The sequence below is a fragment of the Vidua macroura genome, chromosome 7, assembly GCF_024509145.1.
Source record: "Vidua macroura isolate BioBank_ID:100142 chromosome 7, ASM2450914v1, whole genome shotgun sequence".
Taxonomy (NCBI): domain Eukaryota; kingdom Metazoa; phylum Chordata; class Aves; order Passeriformes; family Viduidae; genus Vidua; species Vidua macroura.
The window spans coordinates 17,806,788-17,827,734 of NC_071577.1; the positions used below are offsets into that span (position 1 = coordinate 17,806,788).

Below are 20,947 nucleotides of genomic sequence, written 5' to 3' on the forward strand. Positions count from 1 at the left end.
GTGTTTAATTAGTATGTCTACCATGCTTTTGTTTTTTATAAAGTCTGCTTTTAACATATTTGTGGATAGCCTTTTGGTTCTTGTTTAAAGAGCCTACGGTCACATTGCAGTGTGACTTAGCTGTTTCTTCATCTATTCTGCTTGCTGGCCTATCCTTACATAATAAGTATAATTGGGTCCCCATGCCCAAAAATATCTTTGAAGAACCACTTTTAGAATTCTTCTGATGTACCATTTCCAAAAGCCTATGCATGCATGTTGTTTCAAATGTTTGGGTTAAAGGTGTCTGTGTCTTTAGTCTTTAACAAATACTAAATATTATACTTGTGTGCTTGTTCTGTGTTCAGTATTTTACAATATGAACACTGACTGTCTAAATATGTCTGAGATTTTAATGTGCAATACCGATAAAGACCTGATAAAAACTCACATGCTGACTACCGCTAATGTGGATCTAGAATATTAAATACTAAAACAAAATCCTATCTTTAAAGTACCAACAGTAGAAACATGGACTGTTTCAGAAGAAAAGATGTCAGTTTCTGTCCACAGAGAAGAAGAGTATTCATATGATGTTACAGGTATGTACAAAACTAAAAGGCTGTGTACCCAAATCAAAACAATCTATCAATCCTACTATACTTTCTTTTGATCTATTTTTATGAATGGCAAATTACATATTTAGACATATTGTACATTTGTCTTTCAGTATGCCTCGCTTTTTTTTGTCCATTGTGTTATGTAGCTTTAGTATTATTTAGCTTAATAGAAGGAAATATTTCAACTATTTTATCTTAATATTGTTTACATACTTTTCTTTGAAGAACCAACAGAGCATGAGAAAACAGTTGAAGAAAGATTCTTTGAAGCTGTTTACCCAATTGAAGGTAGTTTGATTATGGATGGGAGTCTAATAAATATTTGTTTGTTTGTTTGTTTTAATTTGAATCAAAATTCATTGTGAGATTTGCACATGCTCTTCATTTTCTGGATTAATTTTTTTACATATTAACATATATGTTTCAGTGATGATTGTGTACTGTACACGCATAATATCTTATTGAAGTTTTTCAGATTTACTATGGACATTGCTATTTCCTATCTTAACATTTAATATCTTTAAAATTCCTATTGTAGCACATAGAGAGGTTGAGGAGGAGGAAGAAGTTGTTTCTACGGAACTGGAGATCTCTCATGTTGAAGGTGAATAAAGTCTTTGCATCAACATCTGCTCTGTTTTTCTGAACTTTCAGATTATCTGTCTGTAACAATGTTTGCCAAAGGATAGCATATCAGAACTGAGATCTTTCAATTTCTCTATGGCTCTGCTCTCAAATCTTCAAGCCTTACTGCATTTCTATCTTACTCTTCTTCATGACTGCTTTAAATAATTCCTTTAATAGATCCTTTTGTGAGATGGGTTTGTTGTATCTGTTTAATAAAACAGATTAATTTTTGGCATTTAGTGTTTGCTTATACACCATGTTAAGAGTAGCCTACTGGTTTACCAGTTATATTAACTGTCTCCTAAATGGTCACCACCTATCTTTTAAAGTGCCTGAGATACCAAAGAGGCGTGTTCCAGAAGAAAGAAAGCCTGTTCCTGTGCCTAAAACAGAAGTTCCATCAGCTAAAGGTATTTCTACTGCTCTAGTAAAAAAAGAAAGAAGCAAAGCCCAAACAAATTTTCTTTCTTTGTATTATTTTTCATGTTTTCTTGCATATATTTAGGAATTTACTCTCTGTGTGTCTTTGTTGTTGCACAATCTCCGTACGCATTATTTCATTTTGCATTGTCTCTATTGCACAATTTCAGTTTTTCAATTGTTCTATGACTTACAGCTTGAATTTATCTCAGCTTAGGTCCTTTTCTTTCTTAACTATCTTGTGCTTATTATTTCTATGTAAGTTGTGTGGCTTTTTCAGGCAAGTGTAGAGTGTTTTTACTTCAAGAGAGTAAAATGAAAGGTATTAGTGCAGTGATTTTAACATAGGAGTTTTATACTGTATCATAATGTCTTTCCTGTACTGTCCACATTTGTCCCAAAAGCTCTACATTGTATTGTGTCGGTTGCAGTTGACACAGTTGTAGTGTCAGCTCCTTGTCCAAGCACTGTCTTCATTGTATAAAACAATCTTGGATTTTTCAAATCTGGATTAGTGTTCCAAAAACTAAAGATCTCTTACAATGTTTTCCAAAGTGCCTGAAGCCCCTAAGAAAGCTGTTCCAGAAAAGAAAGTTGCTGTTGCTAAAAAGGAGGTGGCTCCCCCAGCAAAAGGTACAGCATCTTTTGAATGTGGACTTTAACCAGTTCTGTGCTAATGTCCTCTTTTCCTAACTTCTCTTATATTCTCAATACATATGATAAATGTAATCTTTGTGTGTTATGTGTGAATGTTTCATGTAAGGCATTCAAAAGCCTTAGAAAGATTACCTAGATAAATTTTAATACCTTTAGAGTTTTTGAAGGGCCTAGAAAAACTGTGCCTGAAGAAAAATAATGTGTTCTTTTCCCCAAAGGAGTATATTTGAGCATCCCATTCTTCTTAACTCATTCTTGAGTTAAGAAATCAGTCTTAAAGTATTTAATAGTCTTCAAGCAACTGGTTTGATTTTGTTTTTTATCAAACATATGTTGCTCTTGTCATAGATCTTTCTATGTTAATTAAGTGTATGAATGTGTTATGTGGTGTGTCTTGATACTCTTACAAATGGATTAAAGAAATCTGTAGTACTCCAATAAATCCTTGAAAATTAGAATTCAGTTATCTTATACTTCATGATTTTTTAAGTGCCGGAGGTTCCTAAGAAAGCTCCCCCAGAGAAAAAAGTTGCTGTTCCAAAAAGAGAGGAAGCTCCAACACCTAAAGGTACACTATAAAAAATAATGTTATTTTCTTATTATCTTAAGCATCTTGTTTATGTCAAATTTTCGGTTTGATTGCCAAGTTAATCTGGTTATACTGGTACTTCATCTATGTGAATGTGTATCATTTGTGTCAGTTTTGTGTGTAGGTGTGCTGTAGATTTATTGTTTAAAAACTTGCTAATTTAACCTGATTATATTATAATTAATATCTTTGAAGTGCCAGAAATACCAAAAAAAACCAGCTCCAGAACTAAAAATGCTGTATGTTCCTAAAGTAGAAACTCCCCCTGAAAAAGGTACAATACAGTTCACTTTAATATCATTTATTGTAATCTTTAGAACATTGCATTTATCTCAATTTAGTCAACTGTCATGTTTGGTAAGCAGAACATATCCACGTGTAGTCATTCTCAACAACACATTTCTCTTGCATGATGCATGTGCCAGTTTTTACTTTAAATATTCTAAAAAAATACTTTTTTTAAGTGCCTGCAGTTCCTAAGAAACCTGTCCCTAAAGAAAAAGTATCTCCTGCTGTTCCTAAAAAAATTGAGGCTCCTCCAGCTAAAGGTATGCTTTCAAGTAGAATACAAGAATATGCTATTTCTTAGCTTCTGTCTGTGCTGTTATTAGTCGTTGATTTGTGCTTCTCCTGTGAGTTCTGCTGTTCTCATTTACATAATCAATCGCTACAGTATGTTGTATCTCGTGTGCAATACTTACATAGTATTCTTTCTAAATATTGAATCTCTGTTATATGTTATGTACTCAGTATCCTTCTTTGGAAACCTAGATTTAGCATTTTGAAGCTATGTTTTCACAATGGAATTGGAAAAGCATACATTTAACATCATTATCTTTCAAAGTGCCTGAAGTTCAGAAGAAAGCCACTTTTGAAGAAAGAGTACTTATTACAGAAGAAAGAATATCTGTTGCCATTCCAGAGGAAATCCCATCCCCTGAAGGTACACTATAAGCAGACAATAGTGAGAAATTTGCACTATGTCTCCAAGTCTGTTGTTCTAATATCAAGATCAAAATACACCAAACATTTTTTATAGTTATCTTGCATAAGTTTTGTGTTGAACTGCAGGCAGTTAAAAGCCTCCTAAAGTGCCATTTACAATTTCAGTATTGAATGTCAGGATCCCACCACACTGACAGAAATGGAAATCTCTACTACTCTACTACTGAATACAATAATCTTCAGATGAGGGCCTCATCTGAAGATGCCTCATTTTGCAGTAGCAAATATGGATGTACTGCTTATTTTAGACTCCACAAATTAAGCCATCCATTTGTCATACTCACTACAAAACTCTCTGTAGCCCTGAAGACAAAATACTGCTTCCCTCTGCAGTGTTAGCTTCTCACCTGCTTTCAGTTCACATTCTCATGTTCAGGGAAGATTGAGATCAGTTGTGTTATGTTAGTATAATTCCACATAATATTTTGTCTGTTTTTATGTCCCATTAATAACTACCCAGTCAAGAAAATTTGCACTTTCTTTTAAAAACCATTAATGAATTTTTAGAAGAAAATTCGGAACATGTCTATCTAAAATATGAACTTGCAAATACACATCCATATGGATACATGCAGTGTTAGTTTCTGTCTCCTTCCTGCAAATTAACCTTTTCTCCAGAACTAGTTGAGGTTTTTCCTGATACAGGCACATTTGTAGATGAATACATGCCAGTATTTCCTTTCAGTTCTTGACTTATCCATCTCATTTTTTCCTGTCCTCACTTTCATACAGTTGGATCAAGGAGAAACATCTAATTCTTTCACTCTTGTTCCCCCACTTCAGCTTTTGTGATGGGGAAATTTGGGGAGCTGAGGCATTCTAGTGAACTGACAGTTGACCAGTGAATGGTATTAGATACAAAAATACACAATAGAGAACCTGGGACATGGACAAACCACATAATTTATAACAAATCATACATATGCATACAGTGCACAGCACTGTCTGGATTGTATGCATATCTGTCATTGCCATACAGAACTTCTAATTTGACTTCATCTTCTTTATCCATTAATCCTTCCCTCTCTCCATCTATCCATCCTCCAAAAATACTAAAACCAATACTTTTCCTTAAAGAACCAACTGTTGAAGAATGGTCTGAAGAAGAAAGAGAGGAAGTATCTATTTCCATACACAGAGAAGAGATTTCTGAAGGTATGATAACAATTCAGGAATACTAGACAAAAGCAAAAAAGTAATTTTTGGTCTATACCTAATAGACAGTTTGGATTAATATCTGCTTTATTCATATGGAAAAAAATTAGTACTACATAAACATGTTTTATAACTTATAAATTTTAATTTTAATTTCTACAACTTCTATTACTTGCTTTTGAAAAGTGGAGTAATGTTTCAATACAGTGAAAATAATAAGTTATCTCTTTGATATTGAGATCTGTCAAGACTTCTTTCTGTTTACAAAAATCCTCTGTTGGAAGTTCCTCTTCCACCAGGTTGCTTGAATAAAGTAAATGTTCTTCCAAATACCATGATGCACTTGGGTTCCTCAGATAATTTCACTTTAAAATAACTATTGTTTCCACCTGGAAGTTTATTGGTGGTCACATAATACTGTGAAGGACAGTAACACTGACTGACAGTTTCTATGACTAGTGACACCACAGATTTTTCCAGGGACATCTTTAATCAAGGAATTTTCTCAGTATTTGGGAAAGAAGGTTTCTCAAAATGGACAAATTTCAACATTAATGAGTTAGTGGACAGAGGAATGGAGCATTTTCAAATTCCATGCAAATACGAGATGAGAGCTCAGTCTCTTGGTTCCATTTAAGTCGCTTGGAGTCTTTCCATTGGCCTCAGTGGAAGCAGGATGGCTTGAATGTAGATTTTGTCATCCCAGAAGAGTCTGTTAATAAAGCACACTGTTTATTTTTGTCTTACAAATATTTTGTTGATTACCAAGGGCATAAAGACATATAAATAATATGTGAATACTTAAACTTAAGTAATTTTATATTTTACTCTTTTAAAAAGTGACTGAAGAAGAGTCTTACTACATAGAGGAGACAGTAACTGTTCCAAAAAGAGAGGAAGCCCCACCCACAAAAGGTATAAGTTCATTTCACTACAACCTATGAGTTGTTTCATCATTCTCAACATTATGTTGCCACTACATGTTTATGTCAATTTTTGGCATTTTTGTATGTGTTTGTGCTATAGTGATACTATTCCTCTGTGTAAAACTATGTATTGTAATCTTTTAAAGTGCCTGAGAAGCACAGGAGAGTTGTCCCTGAGCCAAAAATCCCAGCTGCTCCTAAGGAAGCTCCAGGAGTTAAAGGTATAAACCAGTTCCTCAACTGGTTGATGTGTCTTCAAAGGAATTATGTTTGTCTTACTGTCTTGCTTGTACATGTTGACATAGGTGGTGTCTTCTCACAGTGATGAATGCTGTCTCAAATTCCACCTTGCACTTTGAAAATTCTTGTTTGTGTTAACTCAGTAAAACACATTGCGTAGTAGGCAATTGCAAATATTACACTTTAACATTCTCTCCCATCTTCCTTCTCATCTTGCTCATTTTTCTAAAGTTCCTGAAGTTCATAAGAAAGCAGTTCCTAAAGAGAAAGTGCCTGTTCCTGTGTCTAAAAAAATGGTGGCTCCACCAGCAAAAGGTATATCAGTGTTTGTTCCTGTTGCAAAAAAAAAAGCTTTTTTTGCTGCATTCCATTTTTAACATATATGCCTTGGTTGGGGATTGTATTGTTGATACAACATATATCTCTGGTATCAAATTTCTTCAACATTAAACATGGTTTTATGTCTGTTTGTCTACAATGACACTTGTGACCTGTGCTGTCTTGATGAGATTTATATGTTATTATGTGTTATTTATATGTTATTCCATCTTCTATCTTATACCTGTTGATGAAACCAAACAAATTTTCTAAAGTTACACAATCTTTTTTAAGAACCTGAAGAAGCATTGGTGCCCACTTTTGAGGCAGAATTTGAAGAACCTCCAACAACCAAAGGTAAACAGATTAGTGCCATGGAGAATTTTTAGTTAGGTCTTGCAGTATTTGTGTTTAGGCAATTCACTTAAATGCAGTTTTGTTTGTTAGTATCTATAACCTTTGTAGGGATCTCCCCTTTCTTTTGACTCTACTCATTTGGGTGCTATGGATGTAAAGGATGTTCTTCAGCAGTGTCTTATTTTTGTTGCTGTTGAAGTTCACTTAGCACTTCTTTTAAACAATCAGAATAAGTAAAAGAAACATATATCTGCATTTCAAATATTGTAATTAAATATCCTTGCACATTATTTTTAAGTGACTGAAGTGCACAGGAAAATTATCACAGAAGAAAAAGTTGCAGTTGCTAAAAAAGAAGTGGCTCCACCAAAAAAAGGTATATAAATTTTCTGAGTTACTCTAGAGAAGTCTTGTCTCAGAATAGTGGTTTGTATTTATGTCTAGTTATCTAATACAGACTTTAATGTTCAGTGTTTGCTGTCTTTTTTTTTTTTTTTACTTGAAGAAATGTCAAGTCTCTCATTTCTGTTTTGTCATCTGCTTATGTTTGTATACTGTGATTAATTTAACATCTATTACAACAAACTTTTTTTAAAAATTGCTAGCAGTGCCCAAGAAGCCTGTGCTAGAAGACAAAGTACCTGTTCCAATTTCACAGAAAGTGGCAGCTCCACCAGCTAAAGGTATACAAGTCCTTTTGGAAGTAGAGATGGCTTTTAAATATCAGACATCCATGTGCATCATACTTACATTCTGCCTAGTTATTAAGATCTGTCTCTCCTGATTTGGTGATAAATGAAAAGGACCTTCATCTTTTCCCCTTCAAAATACTGCTGAGTGTGACAGAGAATAGTCATGCACCTTCATTCTTTGCATTTTTTAGCTACTATTTAATTTCATTAATCACTCTGGATGCTTAAATGCTTGCAAAGTTGAGTGACAACATTTTCTCAGTGAAAAAAAAATGAACACAAAAATTAAAAAAAAATCAATGTTTATAATATTGTCAATATTCAGTGAAGTGTTTCAAACTTACAAATATGTTCTCTGTTTCTGTGCTTTTCTTGTGTTTGATTTTGTTATGTGCCCTGTGTGTCTGATGTTCTGTGGTTTAATTGAGTTTCTGAAGAGTTTAGAGACAAAGTATTTACTGCTTACTTTCATCTTCATTCCATTTTACTTCATGATATGTGAATATTCTGTTCACTTTTTTTGTCTATATATCTATTACTCTAATATTAGATATAGTATTTTACTATATATTATTTGTATGTCTCATGTGATTGTTGTGTTTATTATACTTTCTTTTAAATAGTGTGCTATCTGCTCCTAATTGTTTGTCTGTAATTCTTTCATATGAATTTCAGAATGTGTGTGATTTCTTTTAGAAGCTAGCATTCTTACAATTACTATCTTTAAAGTGCCAGAAGCACAGAGGAAAACTGCCAGAGAAGAAAGAGTATCCATTGCTGTTCAAAAGAGAAAAGTGTCTCCACCACCAGAAGGTAGTTGTGCCCATGGGTTAATCTAAGAACAGATTGTGCTCATGTAAGACTACCAGAGCTTCAGGCCTATTGGTCTGGCATGTCTCTTGAGGTTCAAATTTAGAATTATAGAATAATTTAAGTTGCACAAGACATTAAGGTCATTGAGTCCAACCATTAACCTTAAACTACCAAGCCCATCACTATGATCCACTGTAATCCCAGAGGAACTTTTACAGAGTCTTTAAGAAATACTAGAGATATTTTTCCCAATTACTCTGGGTGTGGGTGGTGTCAGGAAATAATAGTTATTTTTTTAAGAAACTCCAAATGGGATATTTATTATTGTACATTACATTACACCAGAAAAAAAAATTAATGTTAGACTCTGTCTTTAAAGTACCAACAGAAGAAGAACATTGGGCTATGTCAGAGGAAGTATCCGTTTCTCTCCACACAGAAAAGGAGATTTCATACACAGGTATGAAGACTAAAAAGATTCTGCACCCAAAGTTGCATCTTGTCAGCTAGTAAAAAAACCAGAGGGAGTAAAACAAAATTTCATGTCCTTTGCTACAGTTTATCACAAAAGTGAAGCTTGTAGAATAACACAGGACAGTATTTCATTCTCACAATAAAATACCAGCTCTCGCTTAGTTCTTTCCCTTGGCTTACTGCTGTTAGCATCGTGGAAGCCAAATAATTTCACTGGGTCCTCCTTTTTAAATCTTGCCACTTGTCTGACCTTTGAGAGGAAACAAGAGACAGTCTTTGCTTTCATTTAAATTAACATGCTTTATTATTCTGAAAAGACAGACAGTCCTTTCCTGTTCTGTAAAAGCAACTCTTCACCTAAATCTGAAGGTTAAAGAAAAAATCATTAGCTCTACTGTTGCCTGCATGGCTGAGACACTTAACACAATCCAATGTAATGGATCTGCCTGCTCAACAGTCCATAGCCTTTGAGGAAAATTTATTGCTCTTTTACTTTTGCAGACTATCAATTGATTTGTGAAAGATGACCCACAAGATACCTCACACTCATTACTTTTAGATCTGATACTGTTTATAAATGGCATTATCATATTCATATAATGAAAGATTAAAACAGACAAAGCATGTACTTAAATTATCTATTTAGTCTCCAAAGATGGGGGGACAAGCATACTATGAATACGAAGAGTATGATGAAGGATGACCTTTGGTTCTCTGTAAGGCAGGTGTAATATGCCATCTGATCTGGAAAGAAAAGGGTCAAAGCAGAAAGACATTAAAGTTCTCCAATAGGGTACCAAACATTGGTGTTTTAGTTGGAGAAAACAAGAATCCAAATGAACCTGAGCTTTCTGAAAAGGGAACTCATGCATAATGCAGCATGCCTCAGAAGACAAGACCCACACACTTCTGTAAAAGAGAATATGGTGCTTAAACTAGCATTCTTTCCTGAGTAAGTCTTAAAAACTGAACATATCCACATCTTAGTCTTTTGGAGATACTCCTGCTTTTACAAGGAATGGCTCCTCGTCATGTCAGAACAAACAAGTCACTTCATAAAGTAATTGACAGAAGAGGAAAAACACCTTCCTCACAGAGCAAGTCATTCTTTTGCTTTTAATTAGACCAGAGCCCTTATCTATTGTTAGTCACTCTCAAAGTTTTTCTCCATGTGTTCCTTCACCTTCATCTAGAGTTTCCTACGCAAATCTTTCGTTGTCAGTGAATGAGGACTCTTGATCTCTTCCTCAGGTAGTGCAAAGTGTCACTGCTCTGGAGAGGACAATGCTACAGAGAACAATGAGGCGTATTGATTTTGTAATTGGATGGCTTTGGATTCTGAGTTCTGCCCATCAGCAAACTTAACTTCACTGTTGGCAGCAGTGAATGAAGCGGGAATCATATCAGTTGCTTATATTGTTATCTTGAAAAGATTGTTGTTTCTTAATTGAAAAGAAGCATAATTACTTCCCTAGCTACATGTCCAGTGACAATAAGCACACTTGTCTTTTACATGTCAGCTGTGTGTTTGTAAGATATCTTTTTCTGTTTCTTGCCAAGAATACTTTTGCTTTTAAACAATTTACATATAAAAATCCTTAAATGTAATTGTACTGTATCTTTTAAGTGCCTGATGTACCAGAGAGGGCTATCATTGAAGAAAGAGTACCAATTTATCCTCCTAAAAAAATGGCAAGACCACCAGCCAAAGGTATACTGGATAGAGTATTCAAATATGGTGTAAATGTTTTTTGTGTCTTGTATGTTCCATGTACAGTGACTACTGATTTGTTTTCTATGGAATGTTCTTCCTTCGGTTAATTCTTAGTTGACAGTGCCTTGTGATCCTTATTATTAGTAAGATCTATGTGCTAAATTTTAAAGTTCTTTTAATTGGTATCTTTTTAAGTGCCTGAAGTACGCAAGACCATTGTCCGAAAAGAAAAAGCGTACGTTGAAGTTCCTCAGTATGAAGAGGAAGAAGAGATTCCAAGGTACGAGGAGGAAGATACCACCACCTATGAGAGGGAGGTAATCCGTTACAAGGAGGAAGTTCGCCATTATGAAGAAGTTAGTCACTATGAGGAGGAAGTTCCTCAGTATGAAGAGGAAGAAGTTCCTCAGTATGAAGAGGAAGAAGCCGTCCATTATGAAGAAGAAGCTGCTTACTATGGAGAGGAAGTTGCTGAATATGAGGAGGAAGAGCCACAGGTTCCTCAGTATGAAGAAAAGGCTCCCCTACCAGCTAGAGGTATACTTGAACTTTAGGATTTGTGTGAGGAAAAGTAATACCTTTTCATTCTATGAAAGTACCAAACTTTTGTTTTAAAATGTTGCAGTGTGCTTTACAGTGTGTGTTTTTTAAGATGTTTATTGATTATTATATAGCACAGAAAACATGTGATGGCTGTATATCTACTCTTTACTACTAACTCCATAAATTCAAATTTTCCATGTCATATGTGTTCTTTCCTCTTTCATATGAACTCTGTATAACCCACTATGAAAATTTAACCAAGCTTAATTTCATCCTCATCTGGGGTCCAATTTTGCTATCAGACTGTGCTTGAAATGCTTAGAAATTCTTATGTAAAGTCTGCAATCATAGACAAAAAATATATTTATCTAGAAAATATCTAGAGTACTTGAAAATAAGTGATTTAGGAACACAAGTCACACTGATTTTTTTTTTCAGAAATCTTAGAAAGCCCTATGGTTGATGTTTATTTGCATCTTGAAAATAATAACATACTTTCTGAAAAAGAAAAATGCCCATATTTAAATAATCTTAGTTTCAGGTGTTTTCCTTAGGATGAATTTTTATGGTATGGGTATACATTTTCTACACTGTTAGTACAGGATGAACATAGTATTCACTACTTAGGAGAACAAGGTCATGCCAAGATCTTTGGTAATAAAGCCTTTCTGCATCATAATATAAAGATACAGATCATGTATATCCGATTTTCCAAAATTACATAGTTATCTAAGAGTATCATTTCCATTCCTGATCCAAATCATTCCATAGTGTCTTTTTCCATCAAAGAAGTTCAAAATTTCATTTGACTAATTAATAAATGTCGAAGTTCTATCTAACATTGTTTGCAGTAGAAATTTTGTCATAAACATGAGAAAAGATGAGGCTGTACACTGCAAAAGCCAGGTTAATCCTGAGCAAGAAGATTAGTGTTGGCTGAAATTTCCATTTAATCTCTCATAGTAGCTAAGTTTAATTCATATGTGCTCCAAACTTTCTTCAGTATGCTCAGACCCAATGGAATTATTCTCCTGTCATTGTAAAATTTATATGGACATTTCTGAGATTTGGAGAACAAACAAAAGTTTAGATACATTTTAGCTGAAATCTTTGCCACACTGCAGTTAAAGGAAAAGTCTGTTGATTTCAGAAGAGTAAAGGGATTTTTTAAAAAGCATTTCATTTACCCAACAAATTGTGGTATAAACTGCTGGGTGCTTAAAATGGACAGTTCTGTGCTTGAAGTAAGTCTGTTGATAAACTAGATATCCTTGCTTTTTTTGCATTTAGAAAGCTCTTCGAAATTTTTCAGGAAGAAAATGCCGCCAGCAATTTATATTTAATATATATAAAAGTATATGATCAGATGCCTGACAAGCATTGGAAACATGTTTTTAATAGCTGATTCAAAAAAGTGACTGAATATCTCTGACTTAATCTTCTGAAAAAAGGAAATCTTCTTTCAAAAAAGCCATTGAAATTGGAAACATTTTTATTGATGGCCTTCATGGCTAAGCAGGGAGAATGGACATAATAGCAGCTAATATGATGTGTTTGTTATTTTATTTTTTTCTTAGTGACTAAACCCTTTTAAATCGTAGCTGGTTTTTTTTGAGTATGTGATGTTTGTTTGCATGAGTATGTATTTATGATGTTTGTTTGCATTTTATGTTCCTGTTGTTATGTAATACCTAAAACATTAATGGTATCTTTCAAGTGCCTGAGGTTCCCAAGAAACCTGTTCCAGAGGAAAAAATACCTATTCTGAAGAAAAAAGAACCTGCTCCAGCAAAAGGTATATATCATCTCTTTATGTTAGAAGACATCTTCTGAATATGTAATTCACATTATTTTTCAGATGCCTTAATTGCTTATTACTTTTTTCTGTTCTTTTTGGAGAGAGGTCTTCATATGAAATATTTGTGTTCCTGTCTTTTTTTGTTTCATTTCTGTTTTGAGTAGCTTATGGTTTATTTTTTTAACCAAAATCATGTTTTTGAAGTGCCCGAGGTGCCAAAGAAACCTGTACCTGAAAAGAAAGTCCAAGTGCCGAAGAAGGAAGCTCCTCCAGCTAAAGGTATATGCACTTGTCATTATCTGTGATCAGAAAGATCTTCTAGCATTCCTTTATCTTGTCACTTGTGTTAAAAACTAGGATAGAAAAAGAATTGTTACTCTTAAGGACTGTGGTTCCTTTTGTTTGTGTTTAATTGTTTTAGTGTAACTGGTTTGTATGTCATGTATGTCGTTTTAGATTTTCATGCAAGCTCAATATTTAATAATATCTTACTAAGTTCCAGAAGTGCCAAAGAAACCTGTGCCAGAAGAGAAGGTTCCTGTTCCTGTACCAAAAAAGAAGGATGTTCCACCAGCCAAAGGTATATGACTTGATATAGCTCTTGACTGAATGTTTTATAAAAAAATAATTTAAAAGTCAGTCTTTTTTCATACGTGATGTAGAGAGAAGAGTTTTCTATTCTTGACAGTTCTTCTTTGTCACCCAACTTTATTGATTCATATCAGTGTTCTTTACCTTATGGTGCAAAAATGAAATTCTTAAGCTACAATAACATTTTTTCAAGTGCCTGAAGTACCAAAGAAACTTGTGCTGGAAGAGAAGGTACATGTCCCAGTGCCTAAAAAAGTGGAAGAGCCTCCACCAACCAAAGGTACGGCATTTTCTGATTCTACTGTGTGATTCTATTTTTTTTTCTTCATCTTTATAAGATTGTTACTGGCAGTAACAATCCCATTCTTCAGCCTAATATGTTTGAACCACTCCCTGAGCTGTTTGACACTCTTGTGTCTGTTGTCTGTGTCTGTCAGTCATGGTGTCTATCCTTACTCTTCGCTTTGAAAATGTCTTTGTGCTTTGTATTGTCTCTGTCTTTTGGATCTTACATATCTAAATCTTTTAAAGGACTTGCTGTTTCAAAAACAGATGGTCCAAAAGAGAAAAAATTTACCTAAACAGCCAGACTTCCCCCTTACCCTTACCACACCAGTTTGTAGTTCTGTAGTCCCTGTATCTTTGTAAGTTTACATCTGTGCATAAATCAATGCTAACTTTCATCACATGACTAAATTTTTTCCTATTTGTGTAGTTATCTTAATATCAGATATACAGTTATCTTTTTACTAGGTTTTATATTACATTGAAAATTAATTCCCTAAACAAAAATATCTTTAAAGTGCCTGAAGTGCCCAAGAAGGTTCCAGAAAAGGCAGTACCTGTCCCCGTACATAAAAAGCCAGAACCTCCACCAGCCAAAGGTATCGCTTCCTATAGCTGAACATGTGGATGATGCTTGCTCTTGGTTTTGTGCATTTGTTGTTAGAATTTAACTGCAGTGTCGTAGCAGTGTGTGACAAATGTACTTGCTTTAGCTTCTGTGTAAGTTGTGTCTATGTTTTCTACAATTAAAAACTATCTTTAAAGTGCCAGAAATACCAAGACGTCCCAGTGAAGAGGTACCTATTTTTGTTCCTGAAGAAGAAGAGGAAAAGTTTCCAGAGATGACAGCAAGAGGTACAGCATTGATTCTTGAAGATTATGAGAGCTTTGTTCAATTCATTAATAGATCTTCATCTCCAGTGGTTGTTTTAAGCTTGGTATAAACCTCAATTAACCTTCTGAGAGGAGTTTTCTTCTTCTTTCTGATCTTTGTGACTTTGTTCTGTAGTTTCAGTAGTTTTGATGCTCTAAAAGCAATTACCAATTTCTTATCAAAACAATATCTTTGAAGTGCCAGAGGTGCGCAAGAGAGCTGTCCCAGAAGAAGAAGTACCTGTTGCAGTTCCTAAAGCAAAGAAAATTCCACCAGCTAAAGGTATATCACATCGTGATGTATGCAGATAACTCCTCTCCCTCTAATTTTCATATTTCAGTGGAACTTAATTTTAACATTCAATTTATATTCATGTGAATTCAGGTCCTTGGTTATAGCACCCTGCTGCTTCCCTGCAGTGAGCAGTGCTAGGGCTCAGACAGGGCTTGTCTATTTTGTTATTGACTGCAGCTAGCTGAGAATCACACCTTGAATGATCTGCTTTTTTCCACTTTAAGTGATTACTGTGAATGAAATAATTCCTTGTGATATTATCATCCAGAAACAATTTTAAAATTAATTTAAATTTTATTTAAACAAAATAGCTGAAATTAAATTTTATGGCCCTTTACCTGGAAATTCTTCAATTTGGGGAGATCACTCTTATATGTATCTTGAGAATAAGCTGGATTCTCAAGGGTTTTAGCTAAACATATACAGAAATAACATCAATTTACAACTGATCATGCTAATAACCAGATCCTATACCCTAAATGTGAAATTCGAAGTGGAGGTAGACTATTGCAAAGGCCACTGTTGGATGCCAAGAAGATTCTATCTCAGCAGCTGAGTAATTTAGAAAAAAAAAAAAAAAAAAAAAAAAAAAAAGAAAAGAAAAAAAAAGAAAAGAAAAGCAGACACTGAAAGGTTTTTATGTTAAAAACCTTAATGCTAGTAATCTTCTTTAACTCTAGTTTGTACCATATCTTGCTAATATTTTCTGCTTGCAATGACACTGTGAAATTAAAAATTAGGCAAAAGTGCTAGTCCTCTTTTAATCCTTGTAACCCAATTACACATCGCTGTTTTCAGGGAGTAACAAACACCCGGTAGTTTCCCCTATTTTTTTTTTTTCTATTTCTATTGTCACTTTAAAATTGGTGTCTTTGTGTTTTATGTTATGGATTTTTCTTTGTGATGTTGTGAAAGTAAAGTTCTTAAAACAATATCTTCAAAGTGCCTGAGGTTGCAAAGAAAGTTGTGTCCGAAGAAAAGGTTCCCATTTTTGTTCCTGAGGAAGAAGAAGAGGAATTTATTCCACAGGAAATTGTACCAGAAAAAGGTACACAATCTTTTCTTGCAAGTCACTCATGACATCTTTTGTGTTCATTGAAATTAATCTCTATTTCTTGTTCTAAGTTTTATGTAACTCTTGTATATGTTTTGAGGAAGTTTGTGGTCTCGTTCTATGTTTTTATCTCGTTTCTATGTTCACACTTCTACTGTTTAAAAAGCAATTTTAACATGTGTTTGCAAAATAATATCTTTAAAGAGCCAGAGATTCCTAAGAAACCTGTCCCAAAGGAAAAAACACCTGTACCTCCACCTGAGAAACTGGAATTTCCTCCAGCAAAAGGTGCATAAGTTAACAATGTGTTGGTATTCTCATTCTGTGTCTCTGTTTAGTTTGTTTGTTATTTATGTTAGCTTTGTGTCCCTGCTGCATTTCTATATTGATATCTCAGAGTGCCTGTCAAATTCCTAGTAAAAAACAAGCTCTGAAACTATTTGAGTTGCTCAAGAAGCCTGCCCATGGGTGTAAAGTGTCTTTTGTTTAAATTTCTGTTTCATCTTTTAAAAATATATTCTGCAGATCAGTTCTTATTATCTCTTTGTACATGTTTTCTGTTCTCTTTCTCATACTACTGGTGGATGACATTCTTAAAATAAAATGTCTTTAAAGTGCCTGAGATGCCGAAGAAACCCATTCCTGAAGTGAAAGAACCTGTTCCTAAAAAGGTGCCAGCTCCATCAGCCAAAGGTACTGCAGATTGTAAATGCTGTTATGGTTAACTGATAAAATTCTTGATCCAAGTTGAGTTTAGCAAGGGACACTTTAGTGTTTCTGTCCTGTATTGTATTTGTCACTATACTATTTGTTTGTTTGTATGTTTCTGCTTTGTTGTTCATAAACTTCTGGCTTTGTGTCCATTTAAAATTTGTGCAAAAGTACACTGAAGTTAGGTTTTATCTTTAAAGTACCCAAGATGCCTAAGAAGGTTGCTCCTGAAGAGAAGGTGCTGGTTGCTCCTGCTGAAAAAGTGGAGGTTCCAGCTGCAAAAGGTATATATACTCCTTATAATTAATATTTATGCTAGGAATACCCTTGACTTTCTTCTTTCTAACTTTTGTCTCTGTTGTACAAGATCTTTGTCTGAATTTATGTTAAAACTCTTCATTTTCAATGTTGTGTTGTTGAACCATAAATCTCCGTTTCTTGTGCTTTTTTACTTACACTGCTCTATGGTGATTTGTTGTTTTTAAATTTCTAAACAAATTCTGTATCTTTTAAGTCACGGAGGTGCGTAAAAGAGCTGTGGCAGAAGAGAAAGTGCAAGCTGTTGTGCCCAAACCCAAAGAACCCACACCAACCAAAGGTACAGATATATTTCCTCTTATTTTTCCCAAAGATTTTTTTTTGCTGCTCATTCTAAAATCTTTTATAATAGATATATTTTTTCAGAAGCATAGTTTTATAATTTAGTGTAACTTATGCTTGAGGTTGTCATGCACATTCTCTGTTCTTTGTCAATTATCTTGGCTTAACTGTAAAAAAAAAAATTTAAATAAATGTCAGGTAGTAACAATAATACTGTTTCTAAAGTGCCCGAAGTACCCAAGAAACTTGTACAGAAAGAAAGAGTCCCTGCTCCTGCACCTGTAGTGGAGAAGTATGAGTATGCCTATGAAGAATATGAGAAGTATGAGACATATGAAAGCATTGAAGAGTTTGAGAAGATTCAGGAAGCTGAAGAAATTGAAGCATATGAGGAACCTGAAGAACCTGAGGGATATAAGGAAATTCTGGAACAGGAATATGAGGCGGAGGCTGAGGAGAAAGATGTCTATGAAGAGTATGAGTTTAAGGAGAAGGAAGAGATCTATGAGAAATATGAGGAGGTATATGAGGAGGCTTATGAGACCAAACCAGCTATAGGTAAATCAAGTCATGACTTCTTTGTTCTTACAGTGTGTTGAGTTTTCATTTGCTGCTTAAGCCTCCTATGGGTGTTTACTTATATTATGCCTTGTTTGTAGTCCTATGTGTTTGTAGTCCTATGTTGCTGGTAATGATAAATCCATTCAAAGTTTGTCTCTATCCTAGTCCTTCCTAAGGAATTCCCTTCCCTGTAAAATGGGAGGGTTCCCTATCTGACTGTCCAAGAGTGAACTAGCAGATATATAACACAAGCAGAGAAAATGTTAATCTTCTGATGTAATTCAGCTTCAGCCTGAATTACTTTTTATGCATTAATATTTAATTGTTTCGTCCAGTTCAGCTCCTTTGAGTTACAAAGATATTAGGACTCATGTAGAACCTTCTTTCCCATCATTTAAATTTATGATTATAGGATCCCTCACACCAAACAGAAAGTGCATCTATAATGTACCAAATAGATGTACATTGATATTTCTTATTTCATTACTCAAGAATTCTGAGATGACTGCTCCCTTTTTTCTGCATGAATTATGAGATGGTTCCTCTACAAATGAGTGATTGCTCAGCTTACTGTCTTTATATCTGTTTCTTCATAAATAACTTATAATCCATAATGAAATATTTTTTAAAGTGCCTGAGTTGCCCAAAAGACCTCTGCCGGAAGAAAAAGTACCTGCTCTTAAAAGAGAAGCTCCACCAGCTAAAGGTACATCATCCATCAGATAAATTTGAAAACACAGCCTTCTGCATGAATCTCTGAATCCCCAAATCCAGTACTTTACCTATTCTGATTTGACTGCTAAATTCTTAGCTTTCTTTCACAGTAGTGTTAAAGACAGGTTACTAAAAAAAATTTTCTTTAACAAAACAAAAATCCAACAAATTACTTCCTGGAGACAAAGGGAATGAAGTTAGTACCTTAATTTAAGTTTTGCCATCACAATGTAAGTTATATTTTAAAGCTAATGGTTAAAACTCTAGTTTCCTGCAGAATCCTAGAAACCTAGAACTTTTTTTAACCTAGTGATGTGCTGGAGTGTGTGCTACTTAATAGGTATTCTCTGTACCATAAAGCGTAAGTTTCATAAAGCGTGTCATGAATAGCAATTGTCAGCGAGTGCTAGAGAAGTTACTGCACTAGTTCAGAGTTCTGTAATTTTCTCTTCATAGCGCTCAATTTGCCAGGAATTCATTGTGTGCTTTTATAGTTATTCCTCATATGAATTGTCAGAATGAAATCAGTAGGAAAAGGTGGACCAGTTTGCTTGCTTGCTTTTACAGAAAAGCTTGGAGTTAGTTGATAGGAAATTGCAACCTTACCATACTCCCAGCTCCCATTAATTAGAGCTATAGTACATGAAACCTAATTGTTAAGGCTTATCCCTATTCAAAATTTATCCAACAACAGCAGTGTTTTTCTTTCACTGAATACTGAAACTCTAACTGCATTAATCCAACCAAAATAATCCAGATAGATGGCCTCTTCTATAACATGTATTTATGTATTTGATAAATATTTTTGTGTTTTGCTGTTTTCTGACTCTTTGCATTGTTTGTTTTTTGTTTAACTTTATTCTTACATAATACTCATACTGCAATTGTTCTTAAAACAACTACCAATGTCTTTAAAGTGCCAGCAGTGCCGAAGAAACCTGTTCCAAAAGAGAAAGTACCACCTGCTATTCCTAAAAAGGAAATGCCTCCGCCAGCTAAAGGTATACTTCCTCTTCATTGTCCTTGTGAAACATGAACTCTAATTTCAGTCTTTTGTCCTCATTGTTTGTTGAGAAACATGTGCATGTTTTATGTCCCCACAGTGGGGTTTTTATCATGTTTGTCAGTGAACCTTTTCATGTTTGTCAGTGAGCCTTTTCATGTTTGTCAGTGAGTCTTTTTTGCCTGTTGGTTTCAAGTTATTTGTTGAAAACATGTTAGAGTCACTTTAAAAATGTGCGTCCTGTTATTAACTTGCACATGAAAAAAAGGTCAGAAAGAAATAATATCTTTATTTCTTCTGGAATCTTTCAATAATGTATTTTTAACATTCTTCTGTTTAATCTTCAAAATTAACATAAATGTTCTTTCAGGAAGGATTTAATTCTTTGATGTTTCAAGAATCTTACTTGCTAGACTTGCTCTTCTTCTTTGTAACTTCTTTCAAGTAGCTTTGAAAGACATAAAAGTAAATTATATCTTAAAGGGCCAGATGATTTCAAAAGACCTGTCCCTGAAGAAAAGAAACCTACACGTACACCTGAAATAGAAATTCCACCAGTGAAAGGTAAAGGAGCTTTTGATATGAGATTTTATGGAAAGGAAATATTTGTGCCATTTTCCCCAGCTAACATCATTAAAAATTGTCATGGTCTTTACACCACTGCAAGAGTACCCAGTCTCTCTAAGTGGAGATTGAAATATCAGAGATAAATCTCAAACTCTGGGGCAAACATTTCAGATATATGCTCGACAGTAAATTATGAATGAAAACATGCTGAGGAGGTATTCCTATTTACAACACCAATATGCAAAGCTTCAGTGCTTTTCTGTTTATAATATAGTTGTGAATTTAGTTTAAACTGGGGTTTTGATACCAATACACAGGTCATGATATTGGTGAAGAAGTAATAGGGCAAGAGCCAGTAAGTTAAAGCTATTAAAGCTGTTACACCAACCAGAAGAAGAGCATGACAATGCAGTAAGGAAAGCAAATTTGCATTATGTTTCAGCTTTCTCTTTGAGAGCTGAAACCATAAATTTCTTCACATAGTTCATTGTTCCAGGAAGGCGGTTCTAGACCTGTACCATATTTAATTCTTGAGAAGCTTCCACAGCCTCAAAATGACTTAGTTTTCTGGGTTTATTTCTGTTTGGGATATTAAAAATTGAAAATTACTTTGAAGTTACTAAAAAAAAGCTAATGTCTTTGAAGTTCCTGAGTTTCATAAGAGAGCTGTCCTTGAAGAGAAAGTACCCACCATTATCCCTAGAGAAGAGGAACCTCCTTTTTATGAAGGTACATCAATGACTCATCTACCAAATAGTAAATTGAA

General features: G+C 34.4%; 1 protein-coding gene across 1 annotated transcript in view; it reads left to right on the forward strand.

Annotated features, from left to right (window-relative positions):
- TTN (titin) overlaps positions 1-20,947 on the forward strand; it is a 236,560-nt gene that overhangs the window by 90,313 nt on the left and 125,300 nt on the right. The window contains exons 113-144 of the mRNA XM_053983149.1: positions 495-581; positions 825-887; positions 1,138-1,203; positions 1,556-1,636; positions 2,202-2,279; positions 2,794-2,871; positions 3,357-3,440; positions 3,737-3,835; positions 4,975-5,052; positions 5,893-5,967; positions 6,125-6,199; positions 6,450-6,533; positions 6,831-6,893; positions 8,282-8,398; positions 10,500-10,583; positions 10,782-11,123; positions 12,847-12,924; positions 13,132-13,206; positions 13,433-13,507; positions 13,712-13,798; positions 14,322-14,402; positions 14,569-14,658; positions 14,876-14,959; positions 15,915-16,006; positions 16,232-16,313; positions 16,641-16,718; positions 16,937-17,020; positions 17,251-17,334; positions 17,562-17,894; positions 18,529-18,603; positions 19,529-19,612; positions 20,098-20,178. Coding sequence (XP_053839124.1) covers positions 495-581; positions 825-887; positions 1,138-1,203; positions 1,556-1,636; positions 2,202-2,279; positions 2,794-2,871; positions 3,357-3,440; positions 3,737-3,835; positions 4,975-5,052; positions 5,893-5,967; positions 6,125-6,199; positions 6,450-6,533; positions 6,831-6,893; positions 8,282-8,398; positions 10,500-10,583; positions 10,782-11,123; positions 12,847-12,924; positions 13,132-13,206; positions 13,433-13,507; positions 13,712-13,798; positions 14,322-14,402; positions 14,569-14,658; positions 14,876-14,959; positions 15,915-16,006; positions 16,232-16,313; positions 16,641-16,718; positions 16,937-17,020; positions 17,251-17,334; positions 17,562-17,894; positions 18,529-18,603; positions 19,529-19,612; positions 20,098-20,178 — 3,117 coding nt within the window. The remainder of the gene's footprint in view (positions 1-494; positions 582-824; positions 888-1,137; positions 1,204-1,555; positions 1,637-2,201; positions 2,280-2,793; positions 2,872-3,356; positions 3,441-3,736; positions 3,836-4,974; positions 5,053-5,892; positions 5,968-6,124; positions 6,200-6,449; positions 6,534-6,830; positions 6,894-8,281; positions 8,399-10,499; positions 10,584-10,781; positions 11,124-12,846; positions 12,925-13,131; positions 13,207-13,432; positions 13,508-13,711; positions 13,799-14,321; positions 14,403-14,568; positions 14,659-14,875; positions 14,960-15,914; positions 16,007-16,231; positions 16,314-16,640; positions 16,719-16,936; positions 17,021-17,250; positions 17,335-17,561; positions 17,895-18,528; positions 18,604-19,528; positions 19,613-20,097; positions 20,179-20,947) is intronic.